The 21126-nt window shown below is 41.9% G+C and overlaps 2 protein-coding genes across 9 annotated transcripts in view; one reads left to right on the top strand and one right to left on the bottom strand.

The window, feature by feature from the left end:
* The window catches only part of SAMD3 (sterile alpha motif domain containing 3), a 104313-nt gene extending 87717 nt beyond the window's left edge, over positions 1-16596 (top strand). For all 3 annotated transcript variants that reach the window (XM_048844579.2, XM_048844575.2, XM_048844576.2), the window contains 4 exons: positions 11615-11824; positions 12192-12363; positions 15428-15510; positions 16057-16596. In XM_048844579.2, the coding sequence (XP_048700536.1) occupies positions 11615-11824; positions 12192-12363; positions 15428-15510; positions 16057-16341 (750 nt within the window). In that variant the 3' untranslated portion in view covers positions 16342-16596. The remainder of the gene's footprint in view (positions 1-11614; positions 11825-12191; positions 12364-15427; positions 15511-16056) is intronic.
* Positions 16597-17646: 1050 nt separating this feature from the next.
* L3MBTL3 (L3MBTL histone methyl-lysine binding protein 3) overlaps positions 17647-21126 on the bottom strand; it is a 156962-nt gene continuing 153482 nt past the window's right edge. For all 6 annotated transcript variants that reach the window (XM_075126735.1, XM_075126731.1, XM_048844597.2 and 3 more), the window contains exon 22: positions 17647-20846. In XM_075126735.1, coding sequence (XP_074982836.1) covers positions 20703-20846 — 144 coding nt within the window. In that variant the 3' untranslated portion in view covers positions 17647-20702. The remainder of the gene's footprint in view (positions 20847-21126) is intronic.

The raw sequence follows: 21126 nt of genomic DNA, 5'->3' as shown, positions 1-21126 counted from the left end.
TGGTTCTGTATTGCAATCCAGGTGAAGACCCCAGGCACTGTCCAATTTTTTCCTCTGAGTGCAGTAAAATGACTGAGTGCAGTTAAACTTGGCTATACTGTAGTATGACTGCGTGTTTAAATCCTATTGGGATATTACCACGTTGTAACCTGGTTATAGCATAGAGAAGACCCGGTGCCCTGTCTAGATTGGAGACTAAAATGCTACTTACAAACATGATCCATAAGAAATGGGTACTTACTGTAACAGTGGTTCTTCAAGATGTGATGCAAATGTATATGCCATTTAGGTGTGTCTGCACTGGAGCCAGAGAATTTTGCCTAGCAGTACCTGTTGAGGGGCAGCGCTGTGGCCATAGCCCCTTTCCTGGCTGTATGAGGCAGCATGGACCTGACCCCCCATTAGTTCCTTTGCACCAAACACACAGATACTAGATTCCGATGCAGAGGGAACAGAGGGTGGGTCATGGAATACACGCCTGCATCACATCTCGAAGAACGTAAGAATGGCCATACTGGGTCAGACCAATGGTTCATCTAACCCAGTATCCTGCCTCTGACAGTGGCCAGTGCCAGGTGCTTCAAATTGAATGAACAGAACAAGCGATCCAACCCCTGTTGTGCAGTTCCAGCATCTGGCAGTCAGAGGCTTAGGGACACCAAGTGCATGGAGTTGTGTCCCTGACCATCTTGGCTGATAGCCACTGATGAATCTATGCTCCATGAACTTATCTAATTCTTTTTTCAATCCAGTTGTACTTTTGGCCTTCACAACTTCCCCTGGCAATGAGTTCCACAGGTTGACTGTATGTTGTGTGAAGAAGTACTTCCTTTTGTTTGTTTTTAAAACTGCTGCCTATATATTTCATTGGGTGAGCCCTAGTTCTTATTTTATGTGAACGGGGAAATAACACTTTCTTATTTACTTTCTCCACACCACTCATGATTTTATAAACCTCTATTGGATCCCCCTTAGTCCTTTCTTTTCCAAGCTGAACAGTCCAAGTGTTCTTAGTTTCTCCTCATATGGAAGCTGTTGCATAGTCTTAAACCATTTTTGTTGCCCTTCTCTGTACCTTTTCCATTTCTACTATATCTTTTTTGAGATGGGGTGAGCAGAACTGCATACAGTATACAAGGTGTGAGCATACTATGGATTAATATAGTGGCATCATGATATTTACTGTCTTATTATCTATCCCTTTCCTAATGGTTCCTAACATTCCATCAGCTTTTTCGACTGCTGCTGCACATTGACTCCAAGAACTCCTCTTTCTTGAGTTGTAACACCTAATTTTAACCCTATCATTTTATATGTATAGTTGGGATTATGTTTTCCAATGTGCATTACTTTGCATTTATCAACATTTAATTTACTTGGCCATTTTGTTGCCAAGTCACCCAGTTTTGTGAGATCCCTTTGTAACTCTTAGCAGTCTACTTTGGACTTAACTATCTTGAGTAATTTTGTATCTTCTACAAATTTTGCCACCTCACTGTTTACCCCCTTTTCCAAATCATTTATGAATATGTTGAACAGCACTGGTCCCCGTACAGATCCGTGGGAGACACTGCTATATACTTTCTTCATTCTGAAAAGTGACCATATGTGTCATCGTTTGTCTCCTGCCTTTTAACTAATTACTGATTCATGAGCAGTCCTTCCCTCTTATCCCAAGATTGCTTACTCTGCTTAAGAGCCTTTGGTGAGGGACCTTGTCAAAGGTTTTCTGAAAGTGCAAGTACACTGTATTCACTGATCACCCTTGTCCACATGTTTGTTGACCCCTGCTCAAAGAATTCCAATAGTGAATCATGGTGAAGCATGATTTCCCTTTACAAAAGCTGTGTTGACTTTTCCCCAACAAATCATGTTTATCTGTGTGTCTGGTAATTCTGGTCTTTACTATAGTTTCAACCAATTTGCCTGGTAGTGAAGTTAGGCTTACAGTTACAGTAAGTGATTGTTTCTTGTTCTTTGAGTAGATTGAGCCATAGATTCCACTTAGATGTCTCACAAGCAGTACCCAGCCTACAAGGCAGGGCTCGGAGTCTACCTAAACCAGAATTGCAGGCCTGCCCTATCAAAACTTGTATCTGCCTTGGAAGATGCAGTACTAGCATAATAGTTCATAAATGTATGTCTGAATGACTACGTAGCAGCCTGCAAATGTCCAATATTGAGACTCAATAAGGAAAACTATTAATGTTGCTTGCACTCTCGTAGAATGAGCTCACACCTATTGAAGAGGCGTAGCCAAAGCTATTTCATATGCAATCTTGATACAGGATGTTATCCGCGTAGAGATAGCTGAATAGGCCATTCTGGTAGAGGGCTTTCTAATATTGAGTAAGACCTGATGGGTAGCTGCCAAACACTGCTCTTCCTACTTATTTAGCCATGAAGCAGCCACACCGTGAGATGCAGGGAGCTGAGTGCAGGATGCAAGGTGTGACGGTGATTCTGTATGAGTATGTCGGAATGGAGGTACGGGAGGCTGAATTGAGAGCGATAGAAGAACCACACAAGGGCAATGAGAATGAGCTTGGCCCGATCTGCTTTCAGCCTGGGGATGATTGGGATCCAGGGGAAAAGCGTACAGGAGAGCTGACTGCCAGCTGAGTTGGAAAGTGTCAGACAGGGAGCCTGGATTGAGGCCCACTCAAGAACAGAACAGATGACATTTTCTGTTGTCCCTCATGAATGCCCCATGCTGTGAAGATGACCCAGAGAATACCTGTCTTCACAGACCACTCATGTTTTAGGGAAAAATTCCTGCTGAGATGGTCTGTGAGATGTTTCTGGACCCTGGGCAAGCGGTTGGCTGTCAGGGTGATACTCTCCTCAATTCAGAACTGCCACAACCAGATTGGCTCCTGGAGCATGCTCCCCCTTGCCTGTTCATATAATACATTGTGGTAGTATTGTCAGTAAGTATATGAACCACTGAAGGGAAGCTCTGTACACTGGAATTGGCACTCCACTACAGTGAACTGAAGGAATTTTCTGTGGCTTGGCAAAATCGTCACATGAAAGCGCCCTGAAGGTCCAGAGCAACAAAGTTAGTCAACAAAGTTAGTCATTCTGAGACAACGCAAGGAGGGTAGTTGATAGAGTGATCATTTAGCACCTAATGTATCTGTTATATTTGTTGAAGCCATGAAGGTTGAGAATGGGTCTTATCCCTCCCTTGGATTTGGGCACAAGAAAGTACTGGGAATAGAATAGAAGTTATGGAACCTCCTCCACTGCCCCTAAAGCCAGTAGAGAGTGAACCTGCTTGAGGAGCAGTATCTCATGAGAGGGGTCCTGGAGGGAGCGGGGAAATGGAGAGGAACTGGATGGCATAGCTCAATCCGTTGGAGTTTAGGACTGAGCTTTCTGTGGTGATCAAGCCCCAAGCATTGTAAAAGGCGGCCAGCCTGTCCCCAAACAGAGGAGATGGGGAGAAGGGAGCAATGACTGGAACACTGCTCTGGACCAAGGAGTCAAAATGGGCACTTGCGGGGCGCCAGGGGAAGAAGGCATGTCAACTGGTCAAACCCTGCACCAGAATGTGTCCTCCTCTGGGACCTATGCTCCTTTCTGGGGTAGTTCTGCTGTCTTATGGGAGGGAAAGTCTTCCCAAATGTGAGCTGCAGATGCTGCTGCTGTTGATCCCCATAGTGGCACCTCTGCACTGCCAGCATTTACACCTCCTAGGACCATAGGGTAGCTCTGGAATCTTGGAGGAGTGCAGAGTCTCGTCTGTCTTGTCCAACAAAAAGGATTCTGCCATCGAAGGGCAAATTCTCTATGGCCTGTTGTACATTGGGAGCAGTGCCCGAATTCTGCAGCCAGGACGCCCTTTTCGTTGGTCCCCACCAAGGCCATCACTCTGGCCAAAGTATCCGCGACATCTAGTGCAGACTGCAAAGAAGTCTTACCCACCAAGCAGTCTTTGGTAATAAATGCCCCAAATGCCTCCCTTGAGGCTTGAGGCAGCTGGTCAGCACACTCAGACATAGCTGTCCAGTTTACAAAATCATATTTGTATAGGAAATGCCTGCTGGTTACCAGTGCGGATCTGCAAGGAAGAGGAGGTCAAAGTACTAAATTTCCTCCCTTTTGTGGGTTTAAGTCAAGAGAGCTATTGAAATATAGGTTGTTAGTCGATAATGAATATTTAACGACAGTATGCTTGTGGATGAATAGTTACTTTCATAGTCAAGCTGGCTGAAAGTACAAAGGAAAAAAATGGCTGTTTGATTTATGCTTATTAGGTATTCTTACACATCAAATCCATCCATTTAGATCTGGGAGTGGACTTAAATCTGCCCTGCAGGGCTTTATCGTTCCCCATGGTTATGACCAGGTAGTTCAGGGTCAGATCTGAGTATAAACCCTCAAATCCCTGCACTGGTACGAAGTAGCATTTCTCCATGCTCTTCTTGGTAGGCGGTACTGAAGCTGGCATGTTCCAGAGGGCTCAAGGAGCACATTGTTAATAGGGAGGTGACTCTCCCAGGGACAGATGGCTGCAGGATATCCAGAAATTTATAGGTATTCTCCTGCAGGAACTCTGCTTGAATACCCAGGGAAGAAGCCGGGTACTGCAAAAGGTCCTGGTATGCCTTGGAATCCTCTGGTACCAAAGAAGAGGAAGAGCCAGATACCGCAGAATCATCTAGCGATGAAGACAAAGCAGTTAACTGTGTCAGATCCGGATTCTGCTCCAAGGCTGGTGGACCTAGATGGGACGACTCTGGAGGCTCCACGAGGGGAAGGTTCACCGGTGCCTGGGCCTGCAGCCGATCAATGATCACCATCACAGGCCTGCTTGGTGATCTCGGCTTAGAGCAAGATGAGGTGTGGGACCTCCACAACCGAGGACTGTCCCATGGATTCTATGGAGGCCACTGGTTTGGATAAGGTTTTGGTGGCCAGTACTCCTGGGAGAATTCTGCACCACTCTGTGCATGCATTCATCTGTCCCCACAGATTTCTTTGCTTCCCCACAGAAAAAGGACTTTCTGACAGGGAAGCAAAGGGAACCTACAAGAGTGGTCACGCGCCCCTCCCCAACAGTGCAGGTGCGTTGTTTTGGGCTCCCAGGGCAGTCAGCAGAGAGCCCTCTGAACCCCCACCCTGCTGAGCCTCGCCCCCTTTATCTGGAGCCCCCCTGGACTCAAACCCTCCTGCTGAGCCCCACCCCCCTGCATTTGAACCTCCACCCCTGCACCCAAACCATCCCTCCTCTGAACCCCGTCCACTCAAATGCCCACCCCCTCTGCACCTGGACCCCCTGCAACAAGCCCTACACACCTGGACCCCCATCCCACTAAGCCCCAACCAGGTGCACCTGGACCCTCACCCCACCAAGCTCCACTCCCCCAGCATCTGGACCCCCCTGCTGAGCCCCATCCTCCCACAGCCAGAGCCCCTGTTCCCGCTGAGCTCCAACCACCTTCACCTGGATCCCCTGGCAGAGATCCATTGCCCCTGAACCTGGAACCCCCCAACAAGCCCCTGTCCATCCAGATATCCCCCTGCACTTTGCTGAGCCACCCACACCCAGATTGCTCCACCCAGAACCCCCTCATCCCACACCTGGATCCCCACACACTAAGCCCCTCCACATTTGGAACCTGTTGGGCTGAGCCTGCCTGCCCATACCTTGTGCAGAGGGGCAAGGCCCCGGGGGTGTTTCGGGGGCAGACCTAGCCCTGTGCTGTGTCAGGGTCAGGTGCAGCCTCATTGCCGAGTCTGTCTCCTGGGGAGGAGGGGCTGCAGGTTGGTCTCCCACCTCTATGCAGCCAGGGGCCTGTGCTCCCCACTGCCATGCTGGAGTCTCCACATTTATTTATTGACAAATAAAATTTGCAGAATTTGTTAGTATTTTTAAAGTAATATGTGCAGAATATTCAATATTTGGCACAGAATTCCCTCAAGAATCATGGCCAGTAGGTGCTGGGTCAGGGGCCACCGTCCCGACAATGAGATGAGTGCCAATCCTGGTACCCATAGTGCTACACCAGCACACCCCCCCGACGTGGGTCAGGTGATGGACAACAAAAGGAGGAAGATCCCAATGTGAACACCAAGGAGTCCCGGGGGGTGGGGGGAAAGGTGGAACCAGTCAGTCTGACTTGTCCATAGCCCAAAATGAAGAGGGAACAGGCGCTCATGGTGGAAATGGTACGGCCGGCAGCAGGTATGCCTCTGTTGGTTCCAGTGCTGGAAGTGGTGTCAACCGTGAAGTCGGCAGCAGTACTGAGGTAACTTAACGTGGAGGGTTAGCGAGTGCCACCACAGTGACATTAGCGCCACACATAGCAGGGGTGCCAAAGTTGTTCCTGGTGGCTTGTGCTGAGCCCAGCCCCATTTCCACTGACTGTTGGTGCTGAAAGACTCACAAGTTCAGTGGCTCTGCTAGCTAATGGAGCTATAAATGATTCAGCCCTGGCAAAGTCCTGGACCCTGGGAGAGGTTGGGACAGAAAGGCAAAGGAGGTCCGTTTCCTGCCTGAGACGCCACCGGTGTGGAAACAGCGAGTGCTGGCATTGCCCTTGTTGGCACTAAACTCAGTGGATGCCCTTGGGCCAGAACTGGAGTCAACGGCACAGGGTCTCTGACCTCCCTGTGTGGTGCCAGGGAGCGGTTGATGAGATCTGCTCCATCCCATGGGTCAGCACTCACTCATGCTGGTCTGCACTCCTTCTGGGGGAAGCAGACAAGTCCCCACATGACCTGGAGCGGCTGTGGTCAGTCTTATGTGACCTCTTCCTTGTCCCACTCAATGGAGAGCGACTCCTCCATCTCTTTGGAGAGGCACCAACTCCAGGACGCAAAGCAGCAGCACTCTCAGAACTTGAGGGAAACCTCTGATCCATCATAGGCCTTCGTGCTGAAAAAGGCCAGATGGCCTGTTCAAGCAGGTGCTGCTTTAGATGAAGATCCTGAGTCCGTTTCAGGAACTATTTGCAAATCTCTCCCCAACAGAACGGACAATATTTAAGACATCAACAGGGAAATACTTAAACTAAAGCTAACAAACACTAAATGTAACTAACACTATATTAAGAGTACTAATTAGCTACAGACAGCTAGAAAAGTCACTAAGAAATAGAGAGGTTAGAAATCTCACACAGCTCCAGCCAAGGGCGGTAAGAAGGAACTGAGGGGGATCGGGCAGCACTGCCTCACATAGCCAGGGGTTGGGCTATGGCCACGAGGCATGAGTGCTGTCCCACTATAGGTACCGGTAGGCAAAATTCTCCAGTGCGTGCACACAGTGGTTCCGGTGCACCCACAATTAAGTGGGGTACATGGCTGCATCTACTTGAAGAAGAACGCAGTTTGTCCTTGTTCATGCTACCCAGCCAAACCATGTTAAAGGCTTGACTGCAGCAGACTATGTGTAAGCACCATTCTTCAAAAAAGTTTAAATGTCACTGCAGACAGGGACTGTAAACTGGTACACGCAGATACATAGGGATCATTACTTCTCCCACTGAATGACAGTCACCTCCGTATTGAAATGGCTTTTCATTTATTGTAACAATCATCTTGTGACAAACTAAAAGGTAAAGGGAGAAAATGTCTAAGTGTAGCTCTTTGGAAAACAGGAAAGGATCTTAAATAGTCAAGTATTTAGATGAGACTGAGTGCTGATTATTAGCTCATGGACTTTTCATTTGTAAGAATGTATTTCGCAAATATATCTGTAAGAAAAAATGATCTGATGAAATATACAAGTTCTGTGATAAGGCAGTTCTATATGGAACATTCTGTTACAAGCATGGAGTTAAACACTTTTTTTATAAAAGCAAAAAAAGTTGATGTTAGATAAACTCCTGATGGTAGAAATTATTCATACAGCCTTGAACTAACGCCAGGTTTTCCCATTCTATCAAAAATCTCAAATTTGGTATGAATAAAACTCTGCTTAAAAATACCAAATAAGCATAAATCAAACAAGCCATTTTTTCCTTTGTACTTTCAGCCAGCTTGGCTATGAAAGTAACTATTCATCCACAACCATATTGTAGTTAAATATACTGCACTCCTGCTATGATTCTCTGCTAACAGCGATCATTGTCATAAAACTAATATGGCACTGAAATCACAAGGGTCTGCTCTGCTGTTGACATATGTGTTGCTCCCAATTAAATAACAATTGGAATTACAAACATGCAGTGATGGTAGGATAGATCACTTCATTATCAACTAATAACCTCCATTTCAGTAGCACTCTTGACTTAAACTCACAAAAGGAAGAAAATATTTGTGCTTTGACAAGTCAGTCAGTGTTACTGGCAGTGCATAGGGAGGAAGGATTCTCACAACCATGTCAGTTAAGGGCCCAAATCCCAGGCCAAAGCTTGTTATGAATTAGGTATTTCCTTGCTGTAGCATTTTCTACCCTCAAAGGGCTACAGCTATTACCTAAGAATAGTACCGCTCATCAAAATGAACATACCTGAAAACATTTGCTAAAACTCCACATGTACTACCGGGAGGCTGCTATTTTAATAATGCCAGCAGGAAATGCTTATCAGGGTAGGAAGACCAGGGCTGCAGCCTGAGACACAAGGGAACAGGAGTGTTTTGTTGCTTTTTCTAGGTAAGTTGAGGGCTTTGGGTTGGTGTGTGCAGCTATATAATACTTTTTGCCTTAGCTAGAGATAGAGTTTAAAATTCAGACTAGCCTAAAAAGAGCAATAGACCACTCCGTGGCAATATCAGGCCGACACTGCAGCAGCTTCTTAATTATTTCACATTTACATGTTTATGTAGACCTTGTAGAGCATCTTGAAAGAAAAAAATGCTTTAGGGCTGAGTCCTGCTTGCTTTACTCAGGTAAGCAATCGCACCAACTTCAGTGGGATGACTAGCATGGATAGAGTGAACATGATATTGCCTTCTGTCATGTTTTCCAGTAGAGCAGGGGTTTCAGCAATTATTTTTATGCCATTGCAGTGTTTCTGCTCATACGCGTTGTGCAAGTTTAGTTCAGCTAATGTAGTCAGTAACGAAAAAGGCTCTCATGAATGCACAGCCATCTGTGTAGCAGGATCCATGCAGTCTGGGGTTTGGCTGTGCTTGCTTTGATAGTTGTGAGTGAAGATTAAAATGGAGGGAAGGTCACAACCTAGTCCTAGTACTTGTTTCCAGGCTTGGCGATGGCCCCATCCTGCCACACTGAGTCCATTCTGCGTGCTGTGTGAGCGGATTGTTGGGAGTATTTGCCTCTTCAGGAATGAGCAATTGCAGCACAGTTCAGGTGATTGAACAAACTGCTCATACACAGGCAGGTATTTTGTGAAGACACCCAAAAGACACCTCAGTGGCAACAGTGCCGTTTGAGTTGTTCATGTATTCTCACGTGTGTTGCTTTTTTAACCACTGTCCTTTGTGCTGCGGCCATGCTGAAGAGTGAGGGGTGGGTTGAAAGTGCTTAACGCACCAATATGTGTGTGTATATATATATATATATGGCTGACAAACGCTCCTTCAGCTGGACTGCAATTTTGTGATTAGAAACATATTACAGGGAAAAATGCACGTAAGTATTTTAACTATGCATTACCATTCTGAACGTGCTAAAATATAGTTCCAACAGCCGTGTGCTTATTTGACACAACTGCAGATGTCACTGTGCTTGCAAACTTCTGGTTACTAAAGATAACAAAACTGATTTTGTTGTCCGCCTGTAGCAGCCAAACTGTAATTCCATAAACCGCAGCTGTATCACAAACGTTGAGCTTTATTTTCAATTCCCGTATGCTTCCCTTCCCATTTCTCCTTCCCGTCCATGTTGTTCTTCCCCCTGCTTCCCAATGCCTATCCCTTTTGTAGTAGATGGGCTTCAAAAGAGAACCTGCTGCCTCAGGCAGGAGCTGTTTGTTCTTTGCAACTACAATATTACAGAACAGTTGAGCCCTTGGCAATTGCTCTTGTATTCAACCCTGCTACCAGTTTGATGAGGAAGGAAGAAGGGACTGAGGAAAGGGAAAGGAGAGGCTTAAGGGAATTAAAACCCCACCATGTTGTATGCCAACATCTCAAAATTCACTAATAAAATAACATATGGCATTTGAAACTCACATTACATCTGTTTCTGGCTATTGCGAAGCTGATGATTAAGTTTAAGGTTGTTTTAATGATAACTGTGCAGTTCCATATTTTTGGGGAGAGGTATTTATAAAGTGGAACCTGAGATGTAAATTTCCAAGCTAATCATTTTTGTCTTGAGGGCTCTTTCCTTGAGTAAATTATAGATTCTTTCCACCGTAACATGATAGGTTTACAAAGGTTTTTTTGCCTGGGATACAGAATATAACTCCATGTTGCGCATACAGACAGATCTGTGAAGCACTCTGGAGTCTATTAGGATGACTAGTGCTACACGAATGAAAGTGGTTGTTGGCAGATACTACATATAGTTTGAACCTCCGGTAAACCCTTGGGGGTGGAAGTCGGTGGTGTAAGCTTACATGAGTATTGGCCAGCTCCTAAAGCCCTGTCTACACTAGTGTTTTGAGGGAAATTTCCCACCAGTGGTGGTAACTGTGGGATTGATAGTGTAGGCTGACCACTGATTGTTTTCTCATTACATCATCTAGATGACATGGTGGTGGTGATGCCTGAGCCCTGTGTTCCCACCATTAAGCTGTACCAGTGGAAGACCTACTGGAAAATGCTGGTGTCAATGCAGTTTGAGTGGTAGTTTTGACCAGTGGCTCTTTTAGATTCCTCCCAGGCTCATTTCAACAGACATTTCACTGGTTTCCTCCAGTGAAAGCTAAGTCGTTCCAGGCTGCTGCGCTTATTGCTTCTGATGGCAACTGCTCCTACTAATTATAGGTTTTATAACTCAGTAGGGATGGCCTGATAATTTTTAGGAAAACCATTAGTTATGTCTACACCTACAGAATAAAGAACTTCTCCAGAACACCAACAAGTAAATGACTTAAATTATGGTTGCCATAAGAATTGTGGCTCTCCTCTCATTTCTAGTTTAAAGTTGTAAAGTAGACATCGTGAGAAAACAATGAAAAACTTAAGTTTGGTGGTTCTTCGAAAAATGTCTTTAGAAAAATGACAGCGCTTCATTCAACTGAAGAGCAGTCCTGCAAACACTGATTTGTGTGACAGCTCAAGTGAATAAGAATAATTGTTGTAAGAGTCTGAAGGAGTCCCTCCCTCCCCCCACCATCTATATTCTTAGTTGCATCTACTTTTAATTACTAAGATGCTGGGCCTTAGCAACCTTAACTATGCACTGCTAAGGGAGTGATCTTGCATCATCAAATTGTTTACTAATTTCCAATGAGCGACACACCCACTAAAAAGGCAATGTGATTGCAGAAAGATCACTGAGGGGGTAATTTGAGCTCAGGAAACAAGAAGGAGAACCGAGTCTGATTTTCAGAATCCAGGTGGAGTTTGCAGGGGTAGTAGTTAGGAAATGTCTCAATTTCTAAACTGAACACACAGTCTGAAGACTGAAGCCCAGTAAACCATGCCATTTTTACATGACAAATCATCTAGGTCCTCCAGTAGGCAAAAATACTTCTGGGCTGTGTGAATTTTAGAGAGAACTCACCATCTGTCATTGTATTGCTGACAGGAAGAGATTGTTTATCTTGAAGGACATGACGCTGAGATGGATGAACACATTGTCTGGTTTAAGCAAGAATATATGAAAACAGAGAGGAACTGGGAAGAAGTTGATAAAAGGATGAACAAGACATTAGAAATGCGAAGAAAGATGATCAGTAACAAGGCACCTTTGAAAGAGATTCTCCGACTGTTTCCTTTCTTAAGATGTCCTTATGAGGTAATGCTGTGAGTGTCTTTAATAACAGTATTTCATGTTATGATCTAGATATGGGCAGGATGGCACCTGTGGGAGTGCTCAACTGCATGTTTTTAGTAAAGCATCCATTAATATTCAGTTTCTCCACTAACCCCCTAGTAAACATGTGTTGCTACCCTGGCACTACTTCAAAATATTTACTAATTAATACTTTACACATACCATGCACTATAATATCATGTGGTTATTTTATATACTTTTGACAAAACATGAAATATTTCTCCTCAGGAAAAAAAACGGTAGCTAGTTTATTAACTGTCTTCAATGTATGCACCCGAGTTAATTCATTTATTTTGAATACTGAAATAAAATTTTCCTCTTCCTTCAGCTTTTTAGGGAGTTCCAGCTCCTTACACACATGGATATTTATAAGAAAACAGTGGAGATTTTGGAGATTTATTCAGGAAACATATTGACTTTGTACTCGGTGAGAAATAATCCAATTAATGTTCTGCTGCGAGAAAATCTGAAACAGCACACAGAGGAAGATATTCTGAAATGTCAGTATAAACTGTCTGTGTATTATTTGTCTGAGTGTTGTAGTACATAATTGTTCAGGCTACTGCTACTAGACTATCTTCTACTTACATTTTTAAAAATGGATTTTTTTCTACAGATATCTGGGGCTGGTTGAAAATATATTGGGGTAAAGGGGAATTACCAAAGAGAATAGAAATCCATTAATGAGGAGGTGAATTAATTAAATGAATGAGATTTTATTTCTGTGTCTAACAGGAAAAGAAAAATGCTATTGCTAACATACAGGAAATGAAATATTTCCAATATAGATATGTGCCTGTTTATATCCTAGGAAATTGGCTAATAAACTTACTGTACCATTGGCAAACTAGTTTTGAAAAAACATGGACAATTCTAGAGGCTCCACATGGAGAAAACCAAATGTGGAGTACCTGTTGTCTGAAAAGGAAAGAAGTGATCTTGGAAATTGCTGTTCTTAAGGTTAAAGTCTGTTCACAGTGAAATAATGGAAAGAAAAGTTACTTACTAATAACTAGTTTAGGTATATTGCCTCTGCAGATCCATAGGCTTGCACACAGCTGTCATTAGTAATTAATTAGACAAGAAAAGTAGATTAATAAGACTGGGACTTTTCAGCTAGGAAAAGAGACAACTAAGGGGAGATATGATAGAGGTCTATACCATCATGACTGGTATGGAGAAAGTAAGTAAAGGAACTGTTGTTTACTACCTCTCAAAACATAAGAACTAGAGGTCACCAAATAAACGAATAGGCAGCAGGTTTAAAACAAACAAAAGGAAGTATTTCTTCACACAATGCACAGTCAACCTGTGGAACTATTTGCCAGAGGATGTTGTGAAGGCGAAGACACGAATAGAGTTCAAAAAAAGAACTAGATAAATTCACAGAGGGTAGGTCCATCAATGGCTATTAGCCAGAATGGGCAGGGAAGGTGTCCCTAGCCTCTGTTTGCCAGAAGTTGGGAATGCATGACAGGGGATGGATGACTTGATGCTTACCTGTTCTGTTCATTCCCTCTGGGGCACCTGGCATTGGCCATTGTCGGAAGACAGGATACTGGGCTGGATGGACCTTTGGTCTGATCCGGTATGGCTGTTCTTATGAGCCATTAGAAAAGGAGTAATCGTTACATCCATGTGAGAGTACTCTTATACGTCCACAACTGTTTGGATCTGTGTGTGTAAAAGGGAGCATGGACCTGATTGCACACAGTTCCTTTCCACTTCTTCCAAAAACCTCCATCTAGAAAACTAGGGTATGGGAAGGAGAATGGAAAGTGTGGATCTGCAAAGGCAAGCACTTCAACTAGTTCCTGTAAGTACTCTATTTCTTCCAGAATGTCAGCTGCAGCTCGGTTCTTAGAGATAAGACAGCAGCACAGCCTCCTCAGGAGGAGGGCTGAGCAGTACTCCTCAACCTAGATTCATAGATATTTAGGTCAGAAGGGACTATTATGATCATCTAGTCTGACCTCCTGCACAAGGCAGGCCACAGAATTTCACCCACCACTCCTACAAAAAAAACCTCACACCTATATCTGTGCTATTGAAGTCCTCAAATCGTAGTTTAAAGACTTCAAGGAGCAGAGAATCCTCCAGCAAGTGACCCGTGCCCCATGCTACAGAGGAAGGCGAAAAACCTCCAGGGCCTCTTCCAATCTGCCCTGGAGGAAAATTCCTTCCCGACCCCAAATATGGCGATCAGCTAAACCCTGAACATATGGGCAAGATTCGTCAGCCAGATACTACAGAAAATTCTTTCCTGGGTAACTCGGATCTCACCCCATCTAATAGCCCATCACAGGCCATTGGGCCTATTTACCATGAATATTTAATTACCAAAACCATGTTATCCTATCATACCATCTCCTCCATAAACTTATCGAGTTTAATCTTAAAGCCAGATAGATCTTTTGCCCCCACTGCTTCCCTTGGAAGGCTATTCCAAAACTTCACTCCTCTGATGGTTAAAAACCTTCATCTAATTTCTAGTCTAAATTTCCTAGTGGCCAATTTATATCCTGAAGAAGGCACAAGTGGGGGAGGTCAAATCCAGGGTAATGCTCTAGGATTGTGCAGTATTCCTAAATAGCAGCTTTGTAAATCTTGCTTTTCAAAACTAAGGAACTGTGCCAGTAAGTCTGGTTGTTTTTTGTTTGTTTTACCTACTACGATGAGCACTCAATCACCTTGCAGCCCCAGGTAGATGACGTGTTTGAATGCACAGCCTAATTCATTAGAAAGCCTTTTGATGGAGATATGCTCCTATATTAACCGTAAGCAATACAAAGTGCATGGGATTTTCAAAAGGGATTCTCTTTAAAACAAAAAGAAAGTAAAAACTCTCATAATCTTCTAAGTAAGTTGTGAGGCTCCTAGAAAAGTGGGAGAGGAATAAAGTAATGTTTTTCCCCTGTGTAGACCAGGCCTAACAACCTAAGGGAGGAATTTTGGGTGGGGTGAAGAGTCACTTTCCTTTTTTGTGCATAAAACTGTAAATGGCGCATGCTAATGATGGGAATATGTCTAATGCCACACTTTTAAAAAAAAACCTAACTGTGATTTGAGAACTGAGAGGGAAAATATTATTTACAAACAGGTGGTACAAACTATTTTTTAAAAATGCATTGTAAGGAGCAATCCTGACTTGGCAGTAAGATGGCCTAGATCATCTAAGAGGGGTCTTCTTTCATTGACTTCCAGGGGGAATTTGCACTTGTAATATAATCTGAATTTGATTAAAAAGCAGCAACCTGGATTTCTTACTAGAAGACATTTGATATTTTTCCAAGTTCATTAATGTGTGTGTCTAGTGTAAATGCTCTCTCTTTTTTAAAGTCATACTTTGCCTTTATGCTGGGGAATCTAGACTACAACAGAAGGTGCAGTTTACTCTTTAAGGTGCTTTGGAATAGCAATCACATAAGAAGGAAGCAACCAGTCATTAACTACCAATCTTGTAATTCACTGTTAATACTTCATAAATCTTCATCTGTTCTTCAAGGATGCTAATAATCAAATATTTTCATTTTTTAATTTAGTAAAAATCTTTGCTTTTGACAGATATGAAAATGACTGCCACATGCTTACTTCTACCAGATGTCTTTGGAGATGATTCCAGTCTGTTCACTGCTGTGAATGAGGAGGTACATAAATGTGGCTGTAGAGGCTAGCTGCACTTCCAAACAAACAAAAAATTCTGCTCCATTTTCAGCCACATGTATTAAATTTAACGTCCTGGTTTTAGAAGCACACATGCCACACTTTTTTTTTTTAAATAATGTTGTGCAATATCTAAGGAAATGCCACATCACATGGCAGCTAGCAGCTTTTAGAGGAGTGTGATCTAGTAGTAAGAGTAGGGATAGATAGCAGTCCTGGTCTCTCTTCCTGATTCTACCAAGTCAGTTAGGTTCCTAACACTTCAAGGATCTGGGCCTAACTCCCATTGGTTCCAATGGGAGTTAGGCACCTAAAGTACCTTTTGGATCTGGCCCTTAGCCTCTGTGTCTGTTTCTTAAGTGACATTAACCCATTTTTCAGCCAAAGGTCTCAAATAACCTGACTTATTAACCAAGTTCACAGCATTATTTTCAAGCACCTTTAATTCTCTGAACCTTTATTGCAACTTTTACAGTTCAGCTCACCCAAGTGACATCAAAAGATCATTTGACTTTTTTTTTTTTTTTCAGGTGAAGGTGTTGACACCAGTCTTGGAAGTAAAAAATCCCTTCAGTGTTAATACATGTGAGTTTGCTTTGTACATCGAAAAAGAGAAACTGGCCCAGCTGGATGATTGTACTATGGCTCTAGCTGCTCTGTTGGCTGCATTTCATGTGTTCGGCATCCAGTATCCAAAAAGGATCCACAACACATTTCACTTTCTAGAATCACTGATTTTGGAGATGAAAAGTCCACAATCCCTCCCAAAGAAGGTAAAGAGAAAACTGGAAGAACTTGAATGTCTGAACATTTAATGATGTCCAAAACACTTGTCTCAGGGGAATGTCTTTTGGAGCAGTTGACTCTTTGTCAGAAGAAATCATTTGTTGTAAAGATAAGTTGGTGTAATTCTTTCCAGTGGAATTGTATTAATATTTATAACTCAGCGATTTTTTTTTATTGTACTGGCTGCTTTTTTAGTTTTGAAAACATGAGCATTTTCATTATTTTCAATGGAAATTCTAGAGCAACTTTAGCCTTACTTGAAAAAATAAAATTTTATAATTAGATGTACTTGTGGGGCAGTATTTTTCCATAAAAGCTTTTTATTCCTGTTCGAACAAGTTTTGACTAAGTCAAAGGTAAGAAGCATACTTTAATTTAATTCAGTAAACATTTTGGTGCGAGTTACTCTAATAGGGATTAAATCTTTACAATTAAGATTTAATGATAATTGAAAATGTGTGATTAGTATTTCACATAATAAAAAATGCAGTGTCTAATTTTTAATTTGCAAACCCTAGAACGATATATGAGACAATTTGGTAGAGACTGAAGAAATTCACTCATTCATATCACATTGTTCACCTTTTTTACTAGTTACTTGGACTTACTAAATAAAAATCTGCTAGGATGAGATCTCAAGCCACTAAGAATGAGTTGTTGGGGCCACTCCTGTAAAACTACATAGCTGTTGCAATGAGAGGAGAGACTTGTCTTTACATTTGTTTCTTTCTCTCACACACTGCAGTGACTGATATGTGCAGACTGGGCTCCCTATGCTGAGGCTGACTCTCCTCTGCCCACTTACTGCCTGGAGCCCTTGCATCCCTGGGATTTCAGGGGCTCCAATCCCACAGACAGATGGAAATTGGCTACTCTGTGCGGAATTAGAAGGACTCTACCATATTAAAGCTGTCATAGCCCTGAAAATGTCAGAGAGAAATTTGGAGTTTGTGGTGCTAGCCTTCAACACCCATTTGTGCTTATTTGAGAATTTAACTTTTGTGCTTTCTCCCCTGCTGCCCCTCATGGTCAGCAGAAGCACCCCCTGAAGACCTGTAAAATCTCACCTTAAAACTATCCTCTGGCATGAAGCCTAAAAAATACTACAATAGTGAGGCTTCTGGTGTGCTGATCAGTACTGTCCAGTGTTTCCTTGTACTCTCCCATGTGTCTGTCTGTCTCCAGCTGTTGTCTCATCAGACTTAGCCCTTGCTCCCAAGAGTTTGCAATCGGTCTTTTTGTTCGGTGTTTGGGGTCCTGGTCCATGACTTGGGTTCCAAGGTGCTATGATAAGATCAATAAGGATGCTGGAAAATAGATGACTCAGAAAAACCTTATTTTAGTTTAAGCGTATAGAAGAAAATGTACTTGGTTATAGGTTAAGATTGCAAATTGTTAATCTCAGAATTGGGAATTACAGATCAGATATTACAAAAATTACAGTTAAACCATTCAGATGTTAACACAGTTTAAGAACTTACAACTCACTTCATTTGTTGCTAAAACAAAACAAACATCTTACAAACATATAACAGTAGTTTTAAGAACAAACTAGACTCCTATCACTTCTTTGGCTGTACGTCTAGGATGGGTCAAAATAGAAAAAATCTTCTCCCATCTTTTGCTGCTTACACAGTTAAAGCTGTAAATTTACACAAACCATGAAAATTTTATGCACTAGTTATTAAACTTGCTCACTTGGAGAAAAATGTTAGGCCTGATGGCATTCTTCTCAAGTATGTTGCCTCCTTTAAAAAGAAGCAACAAAATGATGTTCTTTTGGGACCATTTTTGCCTTCATGAGCCATTTGCAACACCCAAAGATGGTAAAAATCCACATGCATTTTAGTCTGACAGATCTTGTCCAACTCTTTGATGACCACCATTTGTGGGGACAGCATGGCCATCCTGGGAATTTAACCTGCAACACTAGGACTGTGCCACCTCGTGCACAGAACAGCAATATTTTTTATATTGTCATTGAAATCCGGAAAAAACACTGCAAAAACAAGGGGAAAAATTTTCAAAAACAAATTACAAAAAGTTTGGGTTCTGGTGCTTTGAGATTTAATTCACAGTTAATGCAGTCACAGCCCTAAATCAAGCTGGCATTTTGTTAACAAGAGGGTTATCTAAGTTGTTAAGTGAAAGTCTGCTTTAGCAATTTAACCTTCAGCACTTCATTTTACCACTTTTGCTTTTTTTGAAACACCTTTTCATTGAACCTTTAAAATGACCAAACATCAAAATAAAAGATCCCTCCCACCCCCCAAAAAAAAGTTTGTTAAAAGATAAAGTATTTACAACAAATACGTTTTTTTAAAAGCAAAAACATTAAAGGTTTAAGAGAAACATGTAAAGCAAACAAGCTCAAAACATTTAAGGATTTTAAAACATCTCCTATGCCAAGATGCCAGCTTCTGCATATTTATTAACTAACACTTTAGGTCCTAAACATTGTTAAACAAGATTCAGGGTTGGGTATACAGAGAGACCTCAGCCTGCTTAATACCATGGCACAAACACCATTAAAAATCCTTTTAACCTTGTATTAAAGACAAAGCAAAGACAGGAAAAGCATTTGTAATGTACTGAATAAGGCTTTCATTTTAACAACATCCACACAGAACAGTTCAGATGTGAGTATTGAGAAGTACACCAACATAACAAGCTTCTCCAATTCAAATTTTATTTGCATTGTTGATACAATAAGATGGCAGTTTAAGTGTACAAATTTTGAACAAAATGTAAAAATATTATTTATGCAATGCAATGGAAGGAGATTAATAGAGCAATGCAATTTATGTCAGACTGACACTGTTTTACTTGGAATTATAGCAGGTACCAGTCACCTAACTGTTCTGCAAGTGGCACACAGAGCTCTTGAAAACCTTTAAGGAATTCCATCCCAAGAAAGAGAAATTAGGAAAAATGATAGGAAGATTTCCCCAGACTTGTGTGTCATAGAAATGTTCTATTTGCTCTGAATTAAAAAGCTGAATATTCCCCCCCGCCCACACACACAAGACTAGGAATAAGAGATTCCATGGGGAACACTTCTCCAACTAGTCACCCTCTTCCTGTGAAGAGAATTCTTACCAGGAATGTTCCAGGTCAGTCCTCAGTTTTCAGGTAGGTAGGCCTTCTCTATCTTAAAGTGCATCTGTTCTGTATTGTGATTTATATACCGAGTGCAACACCTTACCTGCCAAATGCTTATAACAATCCTTCAAGAAGGGTCTCTTACCTAAAAGTCTGCTGTAGGACACATTAGTCCTGCTAATGAACTGGTAAAATCTATGCCTTAACTAGTGAGGGCCATATTCCTTTTGAATATCCCTTTTCTTCCTCTCTGTAATCACTCCTCTACCTGTCAAGAATTTTCTTGAATCATGGTGACTTTCAAGGGGCTCATGAGCATGAAACTTTTACTGAGTCCCAGTCTCAGCATTCCGTTCTTTTCCATTATTGCAGTAATTACTAAAGATTAGCATATACAGATTTAGCAAATGTTTCTCCTTTTTGTTTATTTTCTTGCCTCAATATATATATGTTCCTTCATGTACTGTATAACACAGTGGGCTCCCCTATGTAGAAAGACGGGAGCGCCATGGTGCCGCATGACCAAAGGTATTTTATGGAAGTTAAGCTTTATTTTTCATTTGCAGCCATCTCTTTAGTGGTCTTTTGGTAAGTTACACTAAAGATGCTGGTGGAAAAAACTCACTTAACATTTTTGTATCGTGCAAAAGTAAAAACATTCAGTTATCAAAAAAGCTCATTTCAACCCCAAATGTTTTTTGTTACTAGCAAGTCAACAATTTTATAAACTGTAAAGTTATACACTGTAGCAAAGTGTTACTTATGCAGCATAAGCATTGCATTTTAAACTATGGTACAAAATTAACATTAGCCATAGCAGTCTCAACTGTCTACTGGTAGCCTAATTTTTGGCTAATCAGTTTTGTTTTGATAATAGGAAGTAAAGGCTACTGAAAAGGAAAGTGGATATGTGAAATATAACTCAGGAATTCTTAGATCATATTAACATTTTCCTAATTTTAATAATAGGATAAATAATTAGTGAAGGTTTTCTTGATGCCTGGATAAAATTAGAAATACTAACAGTTCATGAGAGAATTAGCGCCATAAGTATGGCAAATAAGACTAGCTGATGCAGTTGTTATACAGTACCTTGTTAAAAGCTCAAACATATTCCAGAAGAGTTCAGGTGTACTGGCTCTCAAAGGGTATAAATAGTCCACCAGTGCTGACTTATTTTTCTTCCTTTCTTAGAGTTCTTACTTGACAATTCTAGCAAGTCTTTGTGCTTTGAATAAAACATGAGTTCCAGTGGAGAAAACTGGCTTCTAAACAATTTCCATTCATCTCAAAGTTCATTGTGTGAGTTTTTCTCTGCAGCTTTGAACATCAGAATGGAATTGAAGATTTTTAGGGCTGGTCCCAGTTTAATGCTCATTATCTTGACTATGTCTGCTTGGGTCATTAGTAGAAATGCTTCTCCATCAATTTGCTTTAAAACAAAACGTGAGTGAAAAACACAAAGAAAGCTATTAAGTCTGAGGCTATGGTACTTTAAATATTTGAAGATAATTTGAACTGAAATCCCCAGTAAGCCAATTAAAATTTCAGACTGCCGTAAGTGGAAGCTTGAATTCGAAATTCAGAGGATTTCTGGTTCAAAATCCCTATATGCAAATGTGTCCTTGGTTTACATCCGAAGTTAATGACCCTATTTCCTGTTTCTATTTGAAAAATATTCTGTCCTCTGAATCTAGATTTCAGCCTAGTCA

The sequence above is a fragment of the Caretta caretta genome, chromosome 3 (genome assembly GCF_965140235.1).
Source record: "Caretta caretta isolate rCarCar2 chromosome 3, rCarCar1.hap1, whole genome shotgun sequence".
Lineage (NCBI taxonomy): Eukaryota > Metazoa > Chordata > Testudines > Cheloniidae > Caretta > Caretta caretta.
Note: the sequence above shows the minus strand (reverse complement) of the source record. Positions and strands in the feature narration are given on the sequence as shown.